Here is a 24,000-nt window from a genome sequence, read left to right as displayed (position 1 = left end):
GCCGCAGCAGGCCGGTCAGGTAGGCAGTGAAGTCCATCCTGCGTTCCGACCCACCGAACAGTCGAGCAAACTACATCCCTGTTCATCGATTAGAGACCGAATGGTGGCTCTGTTACCGCGTTGCGCCTCCGCCACCCGGGCTTCTAGCGCAGCTTCGATCACTTCGTTCCTTAAGGCATGCATTTTAGCTCTGACGACGCAACCTTCGTGTTTGGCGTTGAGGTGTTGGTCGAGGGCCATCCTCGCAGCCAAAACGTTGGTTGCGCTGCCAGTTGTAAGTGCCTCTTCTAGTTTCTTAACTAAGTCTCCCTCTACTCTATTTCGATCTATCGCTAGTTCTTTACTAAACCTAATAGATCTATATATATATATATAGATAGATAGATAGACAGAGATATACATACATGCATATATATATACATATATATAAATGTAAATATATACATACATATAAATATAATATATAATATATATATATATATATATACTCTTTTACTTGTTTCAGTCATTTGACTGCGGCCATGCTGGAGCCCCGCCTTTCGTCGAGCAAATCGACCCAGAGACATTCTTTGTAAGCCTAGTACTTATTCTATCGGTTACTTTTGCCGAACCGCTAAGTGACGTGGACATAAACACACAAGCATCGGTTGTCAAGCAATGCTAGGGAGACAATTACAGACACACAAATATATATATATATACGACAAGCTTCTTTCAGTTTCCCTCTACAAAATGCACTCACAAGGCTTTGGTTGGCCCGAGGTTATAGTAGAAGACACTTGTCCAAGATGCCATGCAGTGGGACTGAACCTGGAACCATGAAGTTGGGAAGCAAGCTACTTACCACACAGCCACTCCTGCGCCTACATATATATATATATATATATATACTATATTATATATATATATATATATTATATTATATATATATATACACATATCTAAGTTTGGTTGACTCCAATACCCTTCATAACCTTTATATTATATATATATACATTACTATATATATATATTATATATAAATATATATACTAAATATACTATTATTATCTTTTACTTTGTATTATATTATACTCATTTATTGTGCTTTTAATTATTAATTTTTCTATATCTGATAGTGGATTTTCATTGATGAGTTCATGAAAGTTGTTTCTTTTCCCTAAAACTATATATTTATATATATACGTGACGGGCTTCTTTCAGTTTCTGTCTACCAAATCCACTCACAAGGCTTTCATCAGACCGAGGTTATAGTAGAAGACACTTGCTCAAGGTGCCACGCAGTGGGATTGAATCCGGAACCATGTGGTTGGCAAGCAAGCTACTTACCACACAGCCACTCCTGCACCTGTTTTTTAAAATTTTTATTGGGATGAAAGATTAAAAAAAAACAAAAAAAACTTGATATTTGCTGGCTTGATTTGAACTCCAACCAGGGTGTTTGCTTTCTTGATAAATCTTTGACAACCACAGAAACTGGTATAAAAATTATGAATTTAAATCTATAATATATTTATAAGTAATTAACAATAGCTCGAGAAAACCACAATTTCTAATATAAAAATCATGTGTCCCAGAAATAACTATTTCAGTTAAATTGGATAATTTTGTTAAAAAACTCACTTTTATTTATTTTATCATGTTTAATGTGTGTTAAAAGTGTTTTATTTAAATAATTTTGTTTATAATTTTTATTACATTTTTATTCCTGTTGGATTTCGCTTATCTGTTCAAAACAGCTGTTTTTTCCAATTCGACTGCCATCATTATATATATCATATATATACTATATAATATATATATATTATATAATATATATATATATATTATATACATATATATTATATACATACATATATTATATATATATATATTTTATATATACATATCTTTAGGGTTTGGTTGACTCCAATACCCTTCATAACCTTTATATTATATATATATAATATATATACATTATATATATTATATTACATATACATATATATATATATATATGCCGACCTCATCAAGATGGGGCAATAGTCTAGCTGAACTTTTAACCTGGTTACGCCCCTCAGTGTTCAAGCCGGTCATATCAGGTCCAAACGTTTTACCTCTTGTGTTCAAACTGATCAGATCAGGACTCTTCCACCTACCACAAACCTCCGCCAAAGCAATACCAACATCCTCAATGATTCGCTGGAGATGATTTTTAAAATGGGAATATCTGAAATAAACTTGACTGCTCTCACGAACGAGAATACTAAAAATGAACCCGACCACTCTCAGAAATTAACCCATTACCTCCCATAATTCTATTAACTGGAATTTTTTTTTATGAAACTTTGATTTCTAGCATAAAACAGCCTGAGAAACACGCTGGTATGATCAAAATAACATTTTAAATAGAAATAAGCGAAGATAATGGGTGAGAAATTAGCAAACCTCATTTGAATATCAGAGAAATATACCTAGTAGATATAGCAAAAAGGTTAGATATGTGTAAATATTGACAGATAATATTACGAAATTTGTAAATTTTAAGTGATCTCATATGAGATCACTGGTAGGTAATGGGTTAAGTAAAATACTAAATTCAATAACAGTGTAGTTTAATAGAAATATGGCTACAATTTAACTGTATAGGAATCACTCGCCATATCGTGGTTCACCTGTCACATCCTCAGTACATTGTCAATTTTTCTGGTTAATATATGTAAATTTATATCACAGACTCCTCAGTATATTGTGGGTTTCTGCAGCCGATAGGTATAGTTAGATTTTAATTATTTCTGTGATAAAATCAATATTTCCATGTTAAAAAAATTAATAAATAAAAGTACAGTACACTACTGCACTGTATGATACATTAATTAAAATATATTAAAAGAAAATACGTAGCGTACCATAGATGAGTAAACAAAGAATTGCACATACTGTATGGAAAACAAAACATTTATAATAAAATAAATTTATACAGTTCTATATTTAGGAGATGAGGAATTATGTACATTATTTATAAGTGATGGATATTTCTCCTCATCTTGTTTGTTGTTAACACACGGGCATATGGCATAGTGGTTAAGAGCATGGGCTACTAACCCCAAGATTCAGAGTTCGATTCCAGGCAGAAACCCAAACAACAACAATAATAATAATATCGAAAAATACCTTAGGAATGAGAACTCAGGTTCGAAATTTCCCTAAGACACCCGAAGAAGGCTGGAGGGTATATCAGCCGAAACGTTGTGTTAACAACAAACAAGATGAGGACAAATATCTGTCAATTGTAAATAATGCAAATATATACAAATTATAAAAATTAAAAATATATACAGTACAATAGTGTTTCTAATTAACGGATTTTCACCTATCACAAGGGGTTTGGGAATGTAACATGCATGATAGTCGAGGGATTGCTGTATTTCTGTTAAAATACACTTTGTTTCTGGGTCAAGCCAATAAATAAAACTGATCATATGAAGAAGAAAAAACATGAAGCTTTCAAGATTTGTCCATGCTTACACAAGCAACATCTACATTAACAACAAGAAGAAGAATCTTTAACAGAAATTTTTCTTTTATTTACTTATAATACAAAGTTTGATTGTTTTTTTTTTTTTTTTTTTGGTTATCATAGCTCCTTCTCTTCCACAATGAGTCCCCACAACCGACTCTGTGAGTCTCCCCTGTTGCTTGCTCGCCACGGTCTGCGGGGAGCCTTCACCAAGAGCCTTGGTTTCTTTTTGCAGGAAAGAGAGACAAAGGAATGAGTCTAAGGACAGAGAGAGACAGGAAGAAAGATAAGGAGCTAGACCACTGTACAAAGTTCTGTAGGGGTTTTTTTGTTTTTTCTTCTTCACATCAAGAAATCCCCTTTTTTGTGTTTTATGTCTGTCCTGTTAAAGCCCCTACTCCACATCACCACCCAATCATTCAATCGCCTTTAGTTTTTCTTTCACTCACTCACTCATTCCCCGCCAAGATCAGTCATGGTGGTGGTGGTGGTGGTGGTGGTGGTTGTGAAGGAGGAAAGGGGGGGGGTTTAGCCAAAAGTCACTTTGTGATGGAGAGGTAGTAGAAAGGGGTTGAAACTGGAGGTGGTGGTGGTGGTGTTGGTGGTAGAGGTAAGGTAATGGTGGTGGTGGTGATGGAAGAGTTGACACTTTCTAAACTCATAACATAATATGGAGGGCTGAGAGAACATGTCTATGTGCGTGTGAGAAAGAGTGTGTGTGTGTGTGGCTGAGAAAGAGAGACTGTGTATGTGTGTGTGTGTGGCTGAGAAAGAGAAAGTGTGTATGGCTGAGAAAGAGAAAGTGTGTGTGTGTGTGTGTGTGTGGCTGAGAATGAGAGTGTGTGTGTGTGTGGCTGAGAAAGAAAGAAAGTGTGTGTGTGTGTGTATGTCTGAGAAAGACAGTATGTGTGTGTGTCTGAGAAAGAGTGAATATATGAGTGTGTAGCTGTGAAAGAGAGTGTGTGTAGCTGCGAAAGAGAGTGTGTATGTGTCTATGTATGTATGTATGTATGTATGTGTATGTCTGAGAAAGAGAGAGTATATGTGTGTGTGTGTGTGTCTATATGTATATGTGTGTCCCCGAGAAAGAGAAGATAGTGTGTATGCGTGAGACAAAGAAATAAAAGAGTCTGGAGAAACCTGAGATGCAAAGCTCCTGTAATGGTGGTGGTAGTAGTAGTAGTAGTGGTTGTGGTGGTGGTGGTCTAAGTGGTTTCAAATTTTGGCACAGGGCCAGCAGCTTTTCAAAGAAGAGGGGACAAGTCAAGGCAACCCCAACACTCAACTGGTACTTAATTTATCGACCCCCCCTGAAAAGATCAAAGGCAAAGTCGACCTCGGCAGAATTTGAACTCAGAACATTAAAGACGGACAAAATGGCGCCAAGCATTTTTTCCGGCGCTCTAAAGATTCTGCCAGCTTGCTGCATCAGAAGTAGTAAATAATAGTTCCTTGTTTTTCTTTTATTTGCTTGTGTCGTTTGGCAGCGGCCATGCTGGAGCACCGCCTTTTAGCCAAACAAATCGCCCCCCCCCACGACTTGTTCTTTTGTAAGCCTAGTTACTTATTGTCGGGTCTCTTTTGCTGAACTGCTAAGTTACGGGGGATGCAAACACACCAACATCGGTTGTCAAGCGATGATTGGGGTGGGTGGAGGTGATGCAAGCAGACAGACACACAAATCTATACACGACAGGCTCCTTTCAGTTTCCGTCTACCAAATCCACTCACAAGGCTTCAGTCGGCCCGGGGCTATAGTAGAAGACACTTGCCCAAGACGCCATGCAGTGGAACTGAACCCAGAACCATGTGGTTGGTGAGCAAGCTCCTTACCACAAACAATAATAATAATAATAATAATAATAATAATAATAGCCCTTTCTGCTACAAGCACAGGACCTGAATTTAGTGGGTGGGGGATAGTCGATTACATCAACCCCAGTGCGTAACTGGTACTTATTTCATTGCCCCTGAATGGATGAAAGGCAAAGTCTACCCTGGCGGAACTGAAACTCAGAACATGAAAATGGACAAAACGTTGTTAAACATTTTGCATGGTGTGCTAACGATGCTGCCAGCTCACCACCTTAATTATTATAATAATAATAATTTCAAATTTTGGCACAAGGCCAGCAAATTCAGGGAAGTGGGTAAGTTGATTCCATCAACCCCAGTGCTCCGCTAGTACTTATTTTATCGACCCCGAAAGGATGAACGGCAAAGTCAACCTCGGTGGAATTTGAGTGCAGAAGAAAGTGACGGGCGAAATACTGTTAAGCCCCGCAGACCAATGATTCTGCCAGCTTACGGCCTAATAATTATAATTATGATAATAATTCTTTCTAAGTTTTGGCACAAGGGCCAGCTGTTTTGGTGGGTTGGGGGCCAAGTCTATTACATCAACCCCAGTGCTCAACTGGTACTTATTTAATCGACCCCCGTAAGGATGAAAGGCAAAGTTGACCTCGGCAGAATTTGAACCCAGAACGTAAAGACAGAAGAAATAACTGCTAAGCATTTTCCCAGCTCGCCGCCTTCAAACGTTTTAATAATTCTGTCAACCTGCTCCCCTAGCAATAAAAACAAGTGTCGAGGCTACAACCCCACCCACCCACCCTGGCTTCCCAATCAACCAACCCCATTTCCATTACTGTGATTTGAACTCCGCTTGATGTGGTACATGGACGGACAGATGAAACGCTATACTGACTCCAGTGACAGCAATGGGGTTTGAACCAAGATTGTTGAAGTAATAAGCAATATCCACTAATAATAATAATAATTATTTTATTATTATTATTCGTTCTTTTATTGGCACAAGGCATGAAATTCTAGGAGAGATGGGGGAGGCAATTGATCCTTACAGAAGGATGAAAGGAAAAGATAGTCTTTTAATTATAATTCCAAAGACGTCTGGGATGTTTGTTTTATAGAAATATTCAATCTACCCCAGGATTTCACTGCTACTTTATTTTATCAACCCCAAGAATGAAGTGACAAAGATAGCACTTTCAAAGGTCTACCACCACACCACTACCATAACCTACACCACAATTATCAAGCCTCCAACAGGACAATTGCAAGCCAGCGAGGGAGCATCTACGTGGTCGTGCAAACTGCTAGAAATAGCAGCTGTAGTCTTAAATCACACCATCGACACTATCACCACCAACACCAGACCATCGTGTGTAAGGGGAGAACATTAGATTCTGTAATCAGTTGTGGATGCCCTTATAGGACTGGATGGTCATGGCTGGCTGGAATGACTTTTTAACCCAGGCCTGCTCGATTGAGGCTGACCTGGGGTTAAATAACACCACCACCACCACCACCGTCATCGTCGTCATCGGGACCACCTTCGAACCTGTCTCAATACTTTGTCGCTATGCTTGACCGCACCTTGCCCGCGTCCACGGGCTGATGCGTGGGGTCATGGTGATATGTAGCGTGGCCCTTCGTCGTAGCAGTAGTAGCAGCAGTGGAAAGAGAGGCGGAAGGGACGCCGGCAGACAGAGCGGCAACGGCAGCCCCCGGCGACGATGACGGCATAGCAGCCGCAGCGGACTGGTGCAGCAGACGTGCAGCGGATTTCTCCCGACTACCGCTTCTGTGCCGCTGCTTGTGTGACTTTTTGGACTTGTGTTTGCTTTTTTTCGATTTGTGTTTTTTGTGTTTTTTGTGCTTCTTGTTCTTCTTGCCCGACGTGCCGCCGCTGCTGCCCCCTCCGCTCTCCTTTGACCGTTTCCCGCTGCGTCGCTTCCCGCTAGGCTCCTCTTGCTCCTCGGCCGGCGCCGCGACTCCTGCGTCGCCGCTGCTGCCGCCCACCCTTGAACCGCTGCCACCAGCAGCGCCCGCCGTGCGGCTGCTGCTGCTTCTCCTTGCACCCGACCCGGACGTGACCCTCCTCGAAGATGTCACCTCGGAGGGGTCGGCAGCCACGTCTGTGTTTCCGGAGGCAGCGACATCGTCACTGTCCGAACCAGACTCGGAATAATCTGGAACAAACTTCGCTTCGTCGACCATCGACTCCTTCCGCTCGAACCTCTCCCCGACCCTTGCAGCCAAGCCGCCACTTCCTCCACCACCACCACCATCCTTCGAGTCGCTCGACCGTGCAATCCTCACGTCCTGGTGATGATGATGATGGTGACGCTGCCTCTGCGGTTGATGATGGTGATGATGATGGTGGTGCACTTTCGCCTGAGATGAAACAGACGACAGCGATGCCGACCCAGCTGCAGCAACGGCAGCAGACGCCACGTTGGACGACGGCCCTGCTGCAGACGAAGAGAAAGCAGACGGCGAGACGAGCGCCGCTTCCCTTGAGGTCGGCCGATGGTTGCGCCCCACTGCAATTCGTCTGTCGACTGGCTCCACACGGGACTTTTCCCCGCCGGCAATTGTGATCTGAACAGAACCCGGTTTGCGGGTGTCCTTGTCATCGACGTAGACCTTGCGTGGGGGTAACATGGAGGGCTTCAGGCGTTTCTCTGTTATGGCCTTCTCTGCACTCTCTATCACAGATCTGGAAATACAGAGAAAATACACAGCATTAATAGAGGGAGGGAGGGAGAGAGAGAGAGTGTGTGTGTGTGTGTGTGTGTGTGTAGATAGATAGATAGATAGACAAATAGGGATACAATATATGAGAGAAAGAATGTGTGTAAACAGACAGATGGATAGAGAGATAGATAGATAGACAGATAGATAGACAGACAGACAGATAGATAGATACACAGATAAATAGATAGACAGATACACAGATAGATAGATAGATAGATACGGATACAATATATGAGAGAAAGTGAGAGGTAGGAATACAATATCCAGGTGGATACCATTCAAGCACTTAGTTATAATCCAGATTAAGGCTAACTGCATTGAGTTGTAATGAGAACCTAGAATTACTTGAGGCAAGCAATCCCACTCTATGGGTAAATTCTGGGTTCCGCTTGGCTCATTTATTTAACCAAATATATATCCAATGAATGTGGAGATTAGTACATCAGCACAATTTTTTAAAATTATTATTTCTACAATTAATGACAGCATATTTTGATTTAACTTTGTCCGACGCACGTTTCTGCTGTGTAGACACCTAGCAATTACATTCGCATCTAGATACTTTCAACAAGTCATTAGTCAAAGCACCTTTATTCAAAGTCCTACAACGTGAGGTGGACTAAAGAGCAATGCAAAACGAAATGTTTCCGTTTACTCAACAACACAACACACTGCCTAGTCTGAGATTTGAAACCACAATTGTGTCATCATCAGAGAAACACCCTAATCACTAGGCCAGGCGCCCTCACATATATAACAATCTACAGTGTGTGTGTGTGTGTATATACAGGTTGGCCAAAAGTCACCCGACAGTAAATCAAAATTCCATCAATACTATTTGTAATTCTGTTTTGACTCAAACGGTAAAATGTATCACTCAGGAAGGACTTCAGTTTGAACAATTTTCATGATGTTTCATATTTAGATGCTTTTTATTAAATTCATTCAGTTGTTAAACATAAATAAATCTTGGAATTAAATGGTTTTGATTTACTGTCAGGAGACTTTTTATCAAACCTGTAGAAATATATATATATATTAAGTTAAATTTGACATTCTCCATTTGATAATTCTACCTATACATGTTTGTAATCAAGAATCTTGGCTGGTCTTTAGCATATAATGCACTGGGGTGAGATAATGCAAACTAATGCATCCCAACCATTAAGCACCTTCATTGTTTTACTGAACTGTATCTATCTCAGTGACTATTGGCTAGCTCTTATTAGTACTGCATTATGTTAGTTTATGGCCAGTGATCCTAAGCTGACCAATACTTTGCAAGAGAAGTTCATAAACAAAAATTGACCACCATGAGTGTGTGTGTGTATATATACAGACATATTTATATATATATATTACCGCCTGACTGGCCTTTGTAGGGTTTTCGAGCGAGATTGTTGCCAGTGCCCCTGGACTGGCTCTTGTAAAAGCACCCACTACACTCTCTGAGTGGTTGGCGTTAGGAAGAGCATCCAGCTGTAGAAACTCTGCCAAATTGGATTGGAGCCTGGTGTTGCCATCCGGTTTCACCAGTCCTCAGTCAAATCGTCCAACCCATGCTAGCATGGAAAGCGGACGTTAAACGACGACGATGATGATGATGATGATGATATATATACGTACGTAAATGACTATTGCATAATATACAAAATGACTCATTACATAACCTCAACCTCCACATTGACTCATTACACAAGTTCCACGTAATAAAACAACGGCTATCTAGTCCAACAATATTGCTTTTTCTTGTATTTGTTGCTCCATTCTCCACATAAATACATAAACTACGGTTTAAGCAATAAATTACCTGCCTCTGGATGCCCTCTTCCCAAGACAGTACCCATACAGGTGATCCCCAGGAGTGCCTCCGGATTTAAACATCCCCTGGTTGCTTGGATGCTTCAGACTACCCCTGAAGGATCGAGGCAAACCTATCACTTACCTATATATATATATATATATATATATAACGCAGTGCCTACTGCAGTGTATGGTATTTAAACAGTGTGCAGAGTATATAATACAATATATATGTAAAGTGTGTATAACTATGCCTGCTGTAATATATTGGGCAAACAGAGTGTACAGTCTATATAATATGTCTGTTGTAGTGTACAGTTTTTATAGAGTGTATATAACACAGTGTTTGCTGTAGTGCAGTGGTTCCCAAAGTGGGCGGTACTGCCCTCCTGGGAGCAGTGGAAAGTTCCAAGGGGGCGTTGAAAAAAAGTGGGGTGATAAAGGGGTAACGATTCATGTGAAAACAACAAAATAATGGGTTTGTTAGGTTAAGTTCTTTTTCATGGCACATAAAATACACCATTTCGAGCATGGCCGTTGCCAGTACCGCCTGACTGGCCTTCGTGCGGGTGACACGTAAAAGCACCCACTACACTCTCGGAGTGGTTGGCGTTAGGACGGGCATTCAGCTGTAGAAACTCTGCCAGATCAGATTGGAGCCTGGTGTAGCCATCTGGTTTCACCAGTCCTTAGTCAAATCATCCAACCCATGCTAGCATGGAAAGCGGATGTTAAACGATGATGATGATGATGACAGTTGCTTTGAATTTGCTTCTGAAAGAGGTCTATACTTACGATGGTTAGTTGGGGTGGGGGCACTGGGAATATGGCCTGGGTAGCCCAGAAATGTTTGGGAACCACTGCTGTAGTGTATGGTGTATAAAACAGATATAAAAAAGTTTTGTGGACTTACTTTGGTAGCGGTTTCCGTTCCAGTGGTTTCTTCTTTGGTTTCATTGGTTCCATATGCACTTCGTAGTCGTCCCTCTCCCACTTGGAAAGCTCTGGGGCTGGCAACATCATGTCCGACTCATGTCGGCCACTCCACTCCAATGCCTTGCTGCCGTACTCAGCCTCCTGTAGTCCTTTCTCCGCTGCGGACACGTCCCTGCGGTTTTTCTTCGACGTCAATGCCTTTTCTATGTCCTCCGTTGAAGGTCCGACGGAGCCCTTCTGTGTCAATTCGACGGGCTGCTGCTGCAGCCGAGCCTTTCGCTTCAGCTTTGCAGCAGACGAAGCCGCTGCAGACGCAGCAGTGACCACAGCACGTGACGACGACGATGACGACGCAACGGCAACTGCTCTGGTGTCGCCGACGTGAGCCGTCTCTTTAGCATCCGCCAGCGTTGTGAGGTGAACCATCTTCGGATTAGATGCCACAGCCTGCGGATCAACGTGGGTTTCTTGCATTCGCTTGCCCGCTGCCCCGCCAACCGTTTTCTCCGCTGCTTCTCTTCGCTTGGCTGCAGCGACGCTGGAAACAGCAGTGGTGTTGGTAGCACCGGCAGCAGTCGCTGCAGTGGAGCCGGGATTGTTGGTATTTACAGGGCACCCACCGTCTTTCAAGTTCTCAGACCCTTGCTTCCCATACATATCCAACGGCACCGAAGGGTTCTTTGACGCCGAAGCCTTCTCCGATTTCACTCTCTTCGATTCAGCTTTCTTCTTCTCCTTTGACAGAACCTTCTCTCCTGCCCTCGACGTGGATTTCTTTGTGGACACCAAACCTACAGCACTGGACTTCTCCCGTGCCAGCCGCTCGGCCTTCTCTTCCCTCTTCCGTTCCAGCCTCTTATGGTGGCCGTCCTCGTCCACCACCTTGCTCGCCTTCTTCGTCTTCTCCTTAGTCGGCTTCGCTGCAGCCGCTGGCTCGGCCCCTGCGGCCGACTTCCCAGTCTTGCTGTCGCCTTTGTCGCGGGTCCTCTCCCGGCGCAACGGGCTCCGACTCACCGGTCTCTTGCGCGGTCGGTTTGGAGGAGAGTTGCTTCCGACGACAGCGTTCACAGCGGCGGGGGCTATCGGTTGGGTCACCGGCCGACCTCGCATGTCGTAGTATGGCCGGTCGTATCCGGTTGCAACTGAAGATGCAGCAGACGCCGTGAGGGTGGAAGGTGCAGGATACGTGGTGTGGGGCGCATATCTGGAGAAGTAGTCTCTGTAATAATCTTCGTAGGCGTGGCTGTCATATCTGCAAAGACAAATAAATAAAACAAAATGAATAAAATTGGTAGAAAAAAAAGGGCAAAATTAGAAAAAATTTTGGTAAAAGGAAATTATTTAAAACAAGAAACAAAAAATTAATTTTCCTTCCCAAAAACATAGTTCTGGTTTCAATTCCACAGTATGGCTCTTCAGGCAAGTGTCTCCTACTATAGCCCCAAGCCAACCAAAGCCTTGTGAAAGGATTTGGTAGATGGAAACTGAACAAAGCCTGTCGTATATATGTATCATCATCATCGTTTAACGTCCGCTTTCCATGCTAGCATGGGTTGGATGACTTGACTGAGGACTGGTGAAACCGGATGGCAACACCAGGCTCCAATCTAATTTGGCAGAGTTTATACAGCTTGATGCCCTTCCTAATGCCAACCACTCCGAGAGTGTAGTGGATGCTTTTACGTGTCACCCGCACGAAGGCCAGTCAGGCGGTACTGGCAACGGCCATGCTCAAAATGGTGTCTTTTATGTGCCACCCGCACAAGAGCCAGTCCAGGGGCACTGGCAACGATCTCGCTATATATATCAATGTGCGTGTATATGTTTGTGTGTCTGTGTTTGTCCCCCCCAACATCGCTTGACAACCAATGCTGGTGTGTTTATGTCACCGTAACTTAGCGGTTCGGCAAAAGAGACCGATAGAATAAGTACTAGGCTTACAAAAGAATAAGTCCTGGGGTCGATTTGCTTGACTAAAGGCGGTGCCCCAGCATGGCCGCAGTCAAATGACTGAAACAAGTAAAAGAGTAAAAGGGATATATATATAAATAACATATTTATAAACTAATACAATCCTCACCTGTAGTAGTCTTCTGGCCGTTGAGGGGGTGTGTAGTGGGGAAAGCGGGGTGGGAATGGTCTTTCAGGTGGGGAGAAGCGTTTACCAGGCCCATGACTGCTGCTATTGGCAGTACTGGCCCCTGCTGGGGCAGCTGTGGATCGTAGACTACGGCTGTAAGATGGAGACCAATCTTTGCGATAAAATGGGTCCCTGGTAGAAATAGGGGCCAGAGGGGATCGGGTACGGCCCCTGCTACGGTAAGGGGGCGTTCGGCTTCTTCTGCTGCGTCCAGGAGAGCGGGAGTGGCGATGGTGATGGTGGTGGTGGTAGAAGGTAGACAGTGGAGAGCGCGACCGTGACCGGCTGCGGGACATCGAGCGCGACCTCGACCGTGACCTCGAGTACTTGCGTGCTGGCGTGTAGGAGCGCGAACGGGACCGCGACCTGGTGCGCGACCTGTAGCGTCGGCCCCGCGACGAAGCTGGCGGAGGGCCGCGGGAGCTGGACCGCGACCGCGACGATGACGACCCGCCCCTTGATGGCGACGAGGATCTGTATCGGCTGCGGGAACGTGACCGTGATGACGACCTCGACCGATATGGTGACCTTGACAACGACCTCGGCGACCTGGAGTATGAACGACTGTTGGAACGACTCCTTGACCTGTGAATATATTGAAAGAGAACATTAGCACGGTCACTTTTAGTATATATACATATATTTACACACTCACACACACACACTGATGTACACAAAAACAGAAATATACACCCATATACATACATCAAGATGCAGGTACGTCATCACATGTACAGACATACTGTCACACACACACACAGACACTGTAACATCTGCACAGCTAGACACACTGACAAATTCAGATACACTATCACATATTTACAGATACACAATCAGATATCTGTACACAAACACACCATCACAACTATAAATCACTGCCTTATCTAGCAACAATGTCACAGACACATCATCATCATCATCATCATTGTTTAACGTCCGTTTTCCATGCTAGCGTGGGTTGGACGATTTGACTGAGGACTGGTGAAACCAGATGGCTGTACCAGGTTCCAATTTGATCTGGCAGAGTTTCTTCAGCTGAATGCCCTTCCTAACGGCAATCAGTCCGAGAGTGTAGTGGCTGCTTTTACGTACCACCGGCACGAAGGCCAGTCAGGTGGTACTGGCAATGGCCACGCTCAAATGTTGTTTTTTACATGCCACCAGCACAGGAGCCAGTCCAGCAGCACTGGCAATGGCCACGCTCAAATGTTTTTTCACATATTATCTACAAATACACTGTAACAACGTCACATTTACAGACACACATCTACAAATACAGTTACATACCTACGACCAATGTCAGACTGTCACGCATTTACAAATACACTGTCACGTATCTAGCAGCAATGTCACATACAGACACACTATCACATCCACAAATACAGTTACACAGTTACCAACAACATCACAAACTGTTGCACATATACAAATAAACTGTCACACATCTACACAGACACTGTCACCTGTCTACCAATTATGTCACATATCTACCAACAATGTAACATACAGATACTATCACACATCTACAAATACTGTTACATATCTACCAACAATGTCACATAGAGACACTGTCACACATTTACCAAACTATTCCACACATCTACAAATATTGTCACATACCTACCAAGAATGTCAAATACAGACACTGTCACATTTTCAAATACCACAAACGTCAAATACTGGAACACTGTTGCACAATTACAAATACATTGTCAAACATCTAAAAATACATTGTCACATCTACAGATTCACTGTCACGCTTACAGATAGACACACTACTAAAAAGTGATTGTATTTTGCTCAGGAAAATGCTTTCATTTACCACCAAAGGTACAGCAGAGCGATCGATCAGCAAAAGACAGAAATTTTTTTCACACAGAACATAAATACTAAACAATAAAACTACTTTATTTACATTATTTACATTTGACGGATATTTGTCCTCATCTTGTTTGTTGTTAACACAACGTTTCGGCTGATATACTCTCCAGCCTTCGTCAGGTGTCTTGGGGAAATTTCAAACCTGGGTTCTCATTCCTAACGATGTTACTATTATTATATTATTATTATTATTATTATTACTATTATTAATCAGGTCGCTGCTGTGGGCATATGGCATAGTGGTTAAGAGCGCGGTCTACTAACCCCAAGATTCCGAGTTTGATTCACGGCAGCGACCTGATTAATAATAGTAATAATAATAATAATAATAATATAATAATAATAGTAACATCGTAAGGAATGAGAACCCAGGTTCGAAATTTCCCCAAGACACCTGACGAAGGCTGGAGGGTATATCAGCCGAAACATTGTGTTAGCAACAAACAAGATGAGGACAAATATCCGTCAAATGTAAATAATGTAAATAATTCCTCATCTCTTAAATCTAGAACTGAATAAAACTACTGAAAATTAAATCTTTTTACTGTTGACCAACCAAAGATTGTAACACAAAAGCAACGATGATACCAATAATGACAACGACAAGCCAATTAGTGGAAGGGGACCTTTCTGTAGTCAATTCCATAGAAACAACAGCCAAATCTACCTCAAACCACACACCAAAGTCACATATTATGTGTGTGTATATACATATGTTTGATTATACATATATGTATGGAAGTTTGTGTATGCATACATGTATGTATGAAGGTGTGTATACATATACATACAAATGTGTGTATAAATATATGTACAAATGTGTGTGTATACATATACATATAAATGTTTGATTATACATATATGCATGAATGTTTGAGTATACATACATGTATGTATGAATGTTTGAGTATACATACATGTATGTATGAAGATGTGTATACATATACATACAAATGTGTGTGTGTATAAATATACGTACAAATGTGTGTGTATACATATATGCATGAATGTGTGTGTATACATATACATATAAATGTTTGATTATACATATATGTATGAATGTTTGTGTATACATACATGTATGTATGTATGGAGGTGTGTATACATATACATTCAAATGTGTGTATAAATATACGTACAAATGTGTGTGTATACATATACATACAAATGTGTGTGTGTATAAATATACGTACAAATGTGTGTGAAAACATATATGCATGAATGTGTGTGAAAACATATATGCATGAATGTGTGTGAAAACATATATGCATGAATGTGTGTGTATACATATACATATAAATGTTTGATTATACATATATGTATGAATGTTTGTGTATACATACATGTATGTATGAAGATGTGTATACATATACATACAAATGTGTGTGTGTATAAATATACGTACAAATGTGTGTGTATACATATATGCTTGAATGTGTGTGTATACATATACACATAAATGTTTGATTATACATATATGTATGAATGTTTGTGTATACATACATGTATGTATGTATGGAGGTGTGTATACATATACATTCAAATGTGTGTGTGTATAAATATACGTACAAATGTGTGTGTATACATATATGCATGAATGTGTGTGTATACATATACATATAAATGTTTGATTATACATATATGTATGAATGTTTGTGTATACATACATGTATGTATGTATGGAGGTGTGTATACATATACATACAAATGTGTGTGTATACATATACGTACAAACGTGTGTGTGTATACATATCAGCATGAATGTGTGTGTGTGTATACATCTGTATGAATGTATGTGTGTGTGTGTATGTATGTGTACACATGCACACGTATGGCTGTGATTGAGAAGCTAGAGTCCAACTATGTGGCCTTGGATTCAGTCCCACTGAGCAGTACCCCTTGGGCAAGTGTTTTCTATTATATCCCTAGACTGACCAAAGGCTTGTGAAAGGATTCGGTAGATAGAAACTGAAAGATGCCCACCTGAAATGTGTGTGTGTGTGTGTGTGTATATATATATATAACGGTACAGCAGAAGTAACGCCATTTTTGCATTTAATAACTTTTATAGTATATAAATGTTTATTAAGTAAATTTTTATTGAACACAAATTTATTGCATTACTTAAAGAAACGAATAATAAAAAGTTAAAAAAACTTTTATTGCTGTAAAAAGAGCACAATATATATATATATATACGTGAAGGCGCATGGCTCAGTGGTTAGAGCGTCAAGCTTACAATCGTGAAGTTGTTAGTTCGAATCCCGGACCGGGCTGCATGTTGTGTTCTTGAGCAAGACACTTTATTCCACGTTGCTGAAAGAAGCCCATTGTATATATGTATGTGTGTGTGTGTGTGTATATGTTTGTGTGTCTGTGTTTGTCCGCCCAACATCTCTTGACAACTGATGGTTGTGTGTTTACGTCCCCGTAACTTAGCGGTTCGGCAAAAGAGGCCGATAGCATAAGTACTAGGCTTCCAAAGAATAAGTCCTGGGGTCGATTTGCTCGACTAAAGGCGGTGCTCCTGCATAGCCACAGTCAAATGACCGAACAAGTAAAAAGAGAAAGATATATATGTATATATATGATTTTTTACCCTATTTTTTGATATATTAACCATTACCGAGTTCTCATACTGGATATATGCGACGCAGTAAATATTTTCTGCAGACATATTCCTGGAATTAGTGCGCCAAAACGAAGACTTTTGAATTTTACCATTAAGCTGTAATTAGCAGAACCATATACACGCGCACCTATGGCGGTGGGCAACTTTGTATAGGGTTCTGAGGATTATGGTTACATTACAAATCAGGCTGAAGAGAAATAGACAGTTGGTAAGATTGTTAAATTTTGAAACCGGCCCTTGTTTAATAATGATTTTTTTCGGTGATTTTAGATGTCTTGCCCACTTACGTTTTGGTATTCCGCTATATTTCATGTTGAGAACAATTTAGGTCTTAATAGACACAAGATGTGATCTATTTCTAGCACATTGAATGTCCACGTTAGTGGTCAACGTTATATATATATATATATATATATATATATATACACACACACACACACACACTGACAGGGGAGGTAACTGCACCATGCCGTCATGGTGGAGAATTCTCTAGAATCACCAGGCCAGGCCTAGTTTTTGCCTATTCTGTAGTCTGTAGGCATTGTCAGTAGTGACTGCTCAAAAGCTTAATTGTTAGGCTAATTCCATCTGTCAGTATATAAATTTTCACCATAAAAATTCATGACAGATTTCGTGAAATGCTAATGTGTATACTAGAAATTTAATATAATATATACAAATATCATCAGCATCATCATCATTTAACATCTGTTTTCCATGCTGGCATGGGTTGGACATCTTGACAGGAACTGGCAAGGCCAAGGGCTGCCCCAGGTCCCATGGTCTGTTTTGGCTTGGTTTGTAGGGATGGATGCCCTTCCTAACACCGACCACTTTTCAAAGTATACTGGATGCTTTTTAAGTGGCTATATATATATATATATATATATATATATATATATATATATATATATATATATATATATCAGTGAATATATTTCACTGTAATTATATATGTTTGCGAGAGGTTGACAGACTTCTTCATCCAGCTGGTCATGCTACTTCAGGCTGATGACGAGCAAGGACTCAGAAACATGTCCCTGAATGCAGGCTAGGCAGGGTGGAGGAGCTTGTCTCCCCCTCGCAAACATAAGGACACAGTAAATGTGTCAAGGCCGACAGGAAGCGGTCCAGCTTCCTAGGGCTAAACAGCAGTAGTATATTCCCTTATTGGGATTGTCACATTAAGTTGACAATATACAACAACTTTATATATATATAAAGTTTTAGGGAAAAGAACCAAGGTTTATGAACTCATCGATGAAAATCCACTGTTCTTTTCCCTAAAGCTATATATTTATATACATTCTATATTGTGAAACTTAATTTAATTTTAATTTTTAATAAATTGAGTTTTTACCTGTAATTTTGGATTTTATCCCTAATATTATTATTATTATATATACATATATATATATATGTATATATATATATATATATATATATATATATATATATATATATATATATATATATACACACATAAAATTTTAAAATAGGATAAAATCTTTATAAGAATTTATCAAGTAGTCAGCTTCAAAAACCTTATAAGGGAAAAATTTATTAATCATTCCCTATAAATATATTTATTTATATTAAGGGCATTACTACACGTAAATGCCTCACGCTATGAGGGACTCTTAAAGTCAAAACTACCACAATAAATACAGTGTACCGAATGCAGTATTTATTATGGTAGTTTTGACTTTTAGAGTCCCTCATAGCATGAGGCATTTATGTGTAGTAATGCCCTTAATAAAAAAAAAATATATATATATGTATGCATGTTTGTCCTCCACAAGTTTTGAACCGGTGTTGGTTTGTTTACATCTCCCTAACAAAGCAGACTGGCAAAAGTGACCAATAGTATTATGTACCAGAGAATAAGTACTGGGGGTAATTTCTTCAACTAAACACGTCGAGGTGGTGCTCCAGTATGGTCACAATCCAATGACTGAAGCAAGCAAAAGACACACTCACAAGGAGAGAGACTAGTTAAGGGCAGCTGATCCCTCTGTCCATAACCCTTAAAAATTTTTTAAAAAAAACCTGTTTTTCAAACATAGATATCTATAAACTGGCATTCCATTGGTTACGCCAACAAGGGTTCCAGTTGGTCTGATCAACTGAACAGCTTGCGCATAAAATTATTGTATAAGTGGCTGAGTACTCTACAGACATATATACCCTTGGTGTAAGTTCTCAGGGAGGTTTAGTGTGACACAGAGTGTGACAAGGCTGGCCCTTTGAGTTACAGGTACAACTCATTTTTGCTTTATTCCACAATTTTGGTAGATTTTGAACTCAGAATGTAGCGACAGGTGAAATAACACTAAGCATTTAGTCAAGCGTGCTAACGACTCTGCCAGCTCGCGGCCTTAATAATAAAAATGGTTTCAAATTTTGCCACAAGGGCAGCAATTTTGGGGGAGGGGACGAGGCAATTACGTTGACCCCATTGTTCAACTGGTACCTATTTTATTGACCCCAAAAGGATGAAAGGCAAAGTCGACCTCGGCAGAATTTGAACTCACAACGTAGCAATGAGCAAAATACCGCTAAGCACTTCACAAGGTGTGCTAACGGTTCTGCCAGCTTGTCGCCTTAATAATAATAATAGTAAGTTAAAGAAGTGATGTTTAAATTCTTAATCGCAGAATAATGCTAATAATATAGCCTGAACAGGATAAACTATCCCTATTTTGCAGAGAAAAGTGTAGGTGGCCAGCTGTGGACTCGAACTCACATCCCCGCCATAGGCACAAGGCCTGAAATTTTGGGGGAAAGGGATTAGTTGATTATATTGATCCCAGTGTTTCACTGGTACTTAATTTATCAACCCTGAAAGGATGAAAGGCAAAGTCGACCTCAGCAGAATTTGAACTCGTAGCGATGGCCGAAATGCCGCTAAGCATTTCACCTGGTGTCCTAATGATTCTGCCAGCTCACCACCTTGATAATAATAATAATTATAATAATCCACAGGCGCAAAGCCTGAAATTTTGGGGAGGGGATTTGTCAATTACATCAACCCTAGTACTGGGACTTAAATTATCGAGCCTGAAAGGATGAAAGGTAAAGTCGACCTCGGTAGAATTTGAACTCAGAACATAAAGACAGACAAAATGCAGCTAAGCATTTCTTCCAGTGTGCTAACGATTCTGCCAGCTCGTTGCCTTAATAATAATAATAATAAATGCCCGGATGCAGTACCAGGCAGTGGCTCTCATGGCTTCTGATATTAATTGAATGGAAGTGTTATCATGTACGTTGTTTTGTCTTGGTATAAAAGATGGGCTACAGCAAATATTCTGCTCAATACCACAGATTTGATTGTCAGTTGTTTGACCTTAACCAGTCGAGCATGTCCCTTGGTGGCTGACGATATGTCAGCCCGGATGCAGTACCAGGCAGTGGCTCTCATGGCTTCCGATCTTAATTGATTGGAAGTGTTATCATGTAAAATTGTTTGGTCTTGGTATAAAAAGATGGGCTACAGCAAATATTCTGCTCAATACCACAGATTTGCTTGTCAGTTGTTTGACCTTAACCAGTTGAGCATGTCCCTTGGTGGCTGATGATATGTGCATCTCTGATCACGAGCAGAAGTAGTGGGGAAGCATCATAGCCATGTGTTGAGAGGAATTCTTTGGGGTTTGAATAATTCATCTCTGGAAACATGGGTGTTTTGCTCAACATCCTTAAACAGCCCTTATTCAGGGACCCTTTGAGCGGGACGGGCTACTCGACCTGAAGAAAATTCTAACTGGGCCCCACATGCGAGGTCATGCGCTGTTTATCTTGATATGAGATCACCATGTCGCGCACATATAGTTGTGATGCATGTGCCTGGTGTACCCTTATCAGACGGGCTTCGTATATTTTACCCCAGTGTCACTTTGATGGCATGCACTGCTCTCTCACTCAATAATAATAATAATGATATAAAAATAAATGCGCCCTTTTAAAGCCTAGCCAGGCTCATGGGCCCGGTTTCCCGGTTTCTATGGCATATGTATTCCCCAGCTGGACGTGACGACAGTCCATCGCAGCGTTACTCATTTTTGCCAGCTGAGTGGACTGGAGCAACGTGAAATGAAGTGTTTTGCTCAAGAACACAACGCGTCACCTGGTCCAGGAATCGAAACCACAATCTTACGTTCATGGTGCTGACACCCTAACCACTAAGCCACATGCCTCCACAATAATAATAATTTTCAAAATGGCATAAGGCGAGAAATTTGGTAGGTGGGACAGTTAAATTAACCCCATTAGTTTTAATCAACCACCCTGCCACTCCCATAATAGCTATAATAATAATAATAACAACAACAATAATAATAATAGTTATAATAATGATAAGAATAACTCTTTGTTCATTGGCCACAAAAACATTTTGCACAATAATAATAACAATTTCTTTCATTTAATACTGTTGATGATGACGATGATGATGATGACAATCATGATGATGTGCATTCACTTCTAAGTGTTAATTAGCTAATGGTCAAAGTTAATTACAACAAAACATATGTATTTTTGAGGTCCTTAATTTTTCACCCCTTGATGGATAAAAAGATAATAGGGACTGAGGTAGGGATTGAACTGATGATGTGCATTGTAGTTATATCTAAGCACAGGCATAGTAAGAAGTTTGCTTCCCAACCACACAGTTCCAGGTTCAGTCCCGCTGCATGGCACCTTGGGCAAATGTCTCCTACTATAGCCTTGCACTGACCAAAACTGTGTGAGTGGATTTGATAGACGGAAACTCAGAGAAACTCCTCATATATATGAGAGGGATGGGTCTGTCCCCTGCTAATAGCTAACAACCAGTGTTGGTATGTTTACGTCCCTGTAACTCAGAATAAGTACCAGGCTTAACAAAAATACGTACTGGGGGCAAGTCATCAAAAAATTCTTAAAGGCAGTGCCCCAAGGTGCCACACAGTGGGACTGAACCCGGAAACATGTGGTTGGTTGGGAAGTAAAGTTCTTACCACACAGCCATACCCATCGGGCTTTTGTCTCGTGAGAAACCTTTGAATTTTTTTTTTACCGAACGCGAGGGAATACAGCTCTTGAAGTGAGCCCCCTAAAATCAAATTTATTCAAAGGGTATTTTGAATCCAATATTATCTGCTTCAAGTACAGAGAAACAACAGAGTAATGCCGTTGGTGGGAGGGAGAGGTTGTGAAGGTTACCTGGGATACACCAGCACATCCCGTACCGCAAGCGCCTCAATTAAAAACAATTTATACATTTATATATTGTCAGGTGAGTCTTGATCCAGTAGAAATATGTTCAAAGATGCTCCAGCTGTGACTGTTGCTTAGTGGTTAGGGTGTTTAGCTCTTGATTGTATGGTCACGAGTTCAATTCCCAGCAACGTATTACGTCCTTGAGCTAGACTCTTTATTTCACGTTACACTTTGTGTCACACTAAATCTCTCTGAGAACTATGTTAAAAGTACACAGGCAGGAGTGGCTGTGTGGTAAGTAGCTTGCTTACCAACCACATGGTTCCAGGTTCAGTCCCACTGCGTGGCACCTTGGGCAAGTGTCTTCTACTATAGCCTCGGGCTGACCAAAGCCTTGTGAGTGGATTTAGTAGGCAGAAACTGAAAGAGGCCCATCATATATGTGTATGTGTGTATCAATATATTATAAATTAACTACCAACAAAAATAATTGGTAAGCTAACTCAAAAAATCATCACCTAAATAGCAGAAAAAAACGACAGTGAAGGTATGCAGACTCTTCAAGAATCGATCCTTTTGGTTATATTAATAATAATAAAGGAGTTACGACGCAAAAACGTATAAATTTAAATGAACATATTTATCGTCTTCAATATATATTTCAGTATAAAGAATTCATTAAGAGGCTTAAATCAAAATTTCTTTACACATCATGTGTGTATATATGTTTGTCCCACCATCATTGCTTGACAACCAATGCTGGTGTGTTTACGTCCCCGTAACTTAGCGGTTCGGCAAAAGAGAGACCGATAGAATAAGTACTAGGCTTACAAAGAATAAGTCCTAGGGTCGAGCTGTTCAACTAAAGGCGGTGCTCCAGCATGACCACAGTCAAATGACTGAAACAAGTAAAAGAATGTCTGTGGAGTACTCAGCCACATGCACATTAATTTCATGAGCCGCGGGTTAATATCATGATCGGATCAATTGGAACCCTCGTTGCCATAACCGATGGAGGGCCATTGAGGTAGTAAATTGACAGAATTGTTAGCATGTTCATTAAGATGCTTAACGACATCTTGTTTGTCCTTATGTTCTGAGTTCAAATTCTGCTGAGGTCGACTTTGCCTTTCATCCTTTTAGGGTCAAGAACTGGAGTGGATGTGACTGACCAGTCTGCTACCCCAAAATTCCAGGCCTTGAGCCAATAGTTTTAAGGATTACTTATAGCTTTATCTACTTTGAGTTCTGAAGTTGCAAACAAATTGTTTCACGTTCTCTCGATGTTTCGAACTTCTTAAGATTTCTTAAGCAAAAATATATAAAATATATATATAAAATATG

The 24,000-nt window shown here is 40.7% G+C and overlaps 1 protein-coding gene across 2 annotated transcripts in view; it reads right to left on the bottom strand.

The window, feature by feature from the left end:
- Positions 1 to 6,726: 6,726 nt before the first annotated feature.
- LOC106874965 (uncharacterized) overlaps positions 6,727 to 24,000 on the bottom strand; it is a 73,284-nt gene continuing 56,010 nt past the window's right edge. For both annotated transcript variants that reach the window (XM_089344910.1, XM_089344911.1), the window contains 3 exons: positions 12,882 to 13,526; positions 10,779 to 12,053; positions 6,727 to 8,024 (listed from right to left, as the gene is read on the bottom strand). In XM_089344910.1, coding sequence (XP_089201036.1) covers positions 6,869 to 8,024; positions 10,779 to 12,053; positions 12,882 to 13,526 — 3,076 coding nt within the window. In that variant the 3' untranslated portion in view covers positions 6,727 to 6,868. The remainder of the gene's footprint in view (positions 8,025 to 10,778; positions 12,054 to 12,881; positions 13,527 to 24,000) is intronic.

This window comes from Octopus bimaculoides, chromosome 29 (assembly GCF_046866305.1).
Source record: "Octopus bimaculoides isolate indiv1 chromosome 29, ASM4686630v1, whole genome shotgun sequence".
Taxonomy (NCBI): Eukaryota; Metazoa; Mollusca; class Cephalopoda; order Octopoda; family Octopodidae; genus Octopus; species Octopus bimaculoides.
The sequence above is the reverse complement of the archived record's forward strand: the minus strand, read 5'-3'. Positions and strand labels throughout refer to the sequence as shown.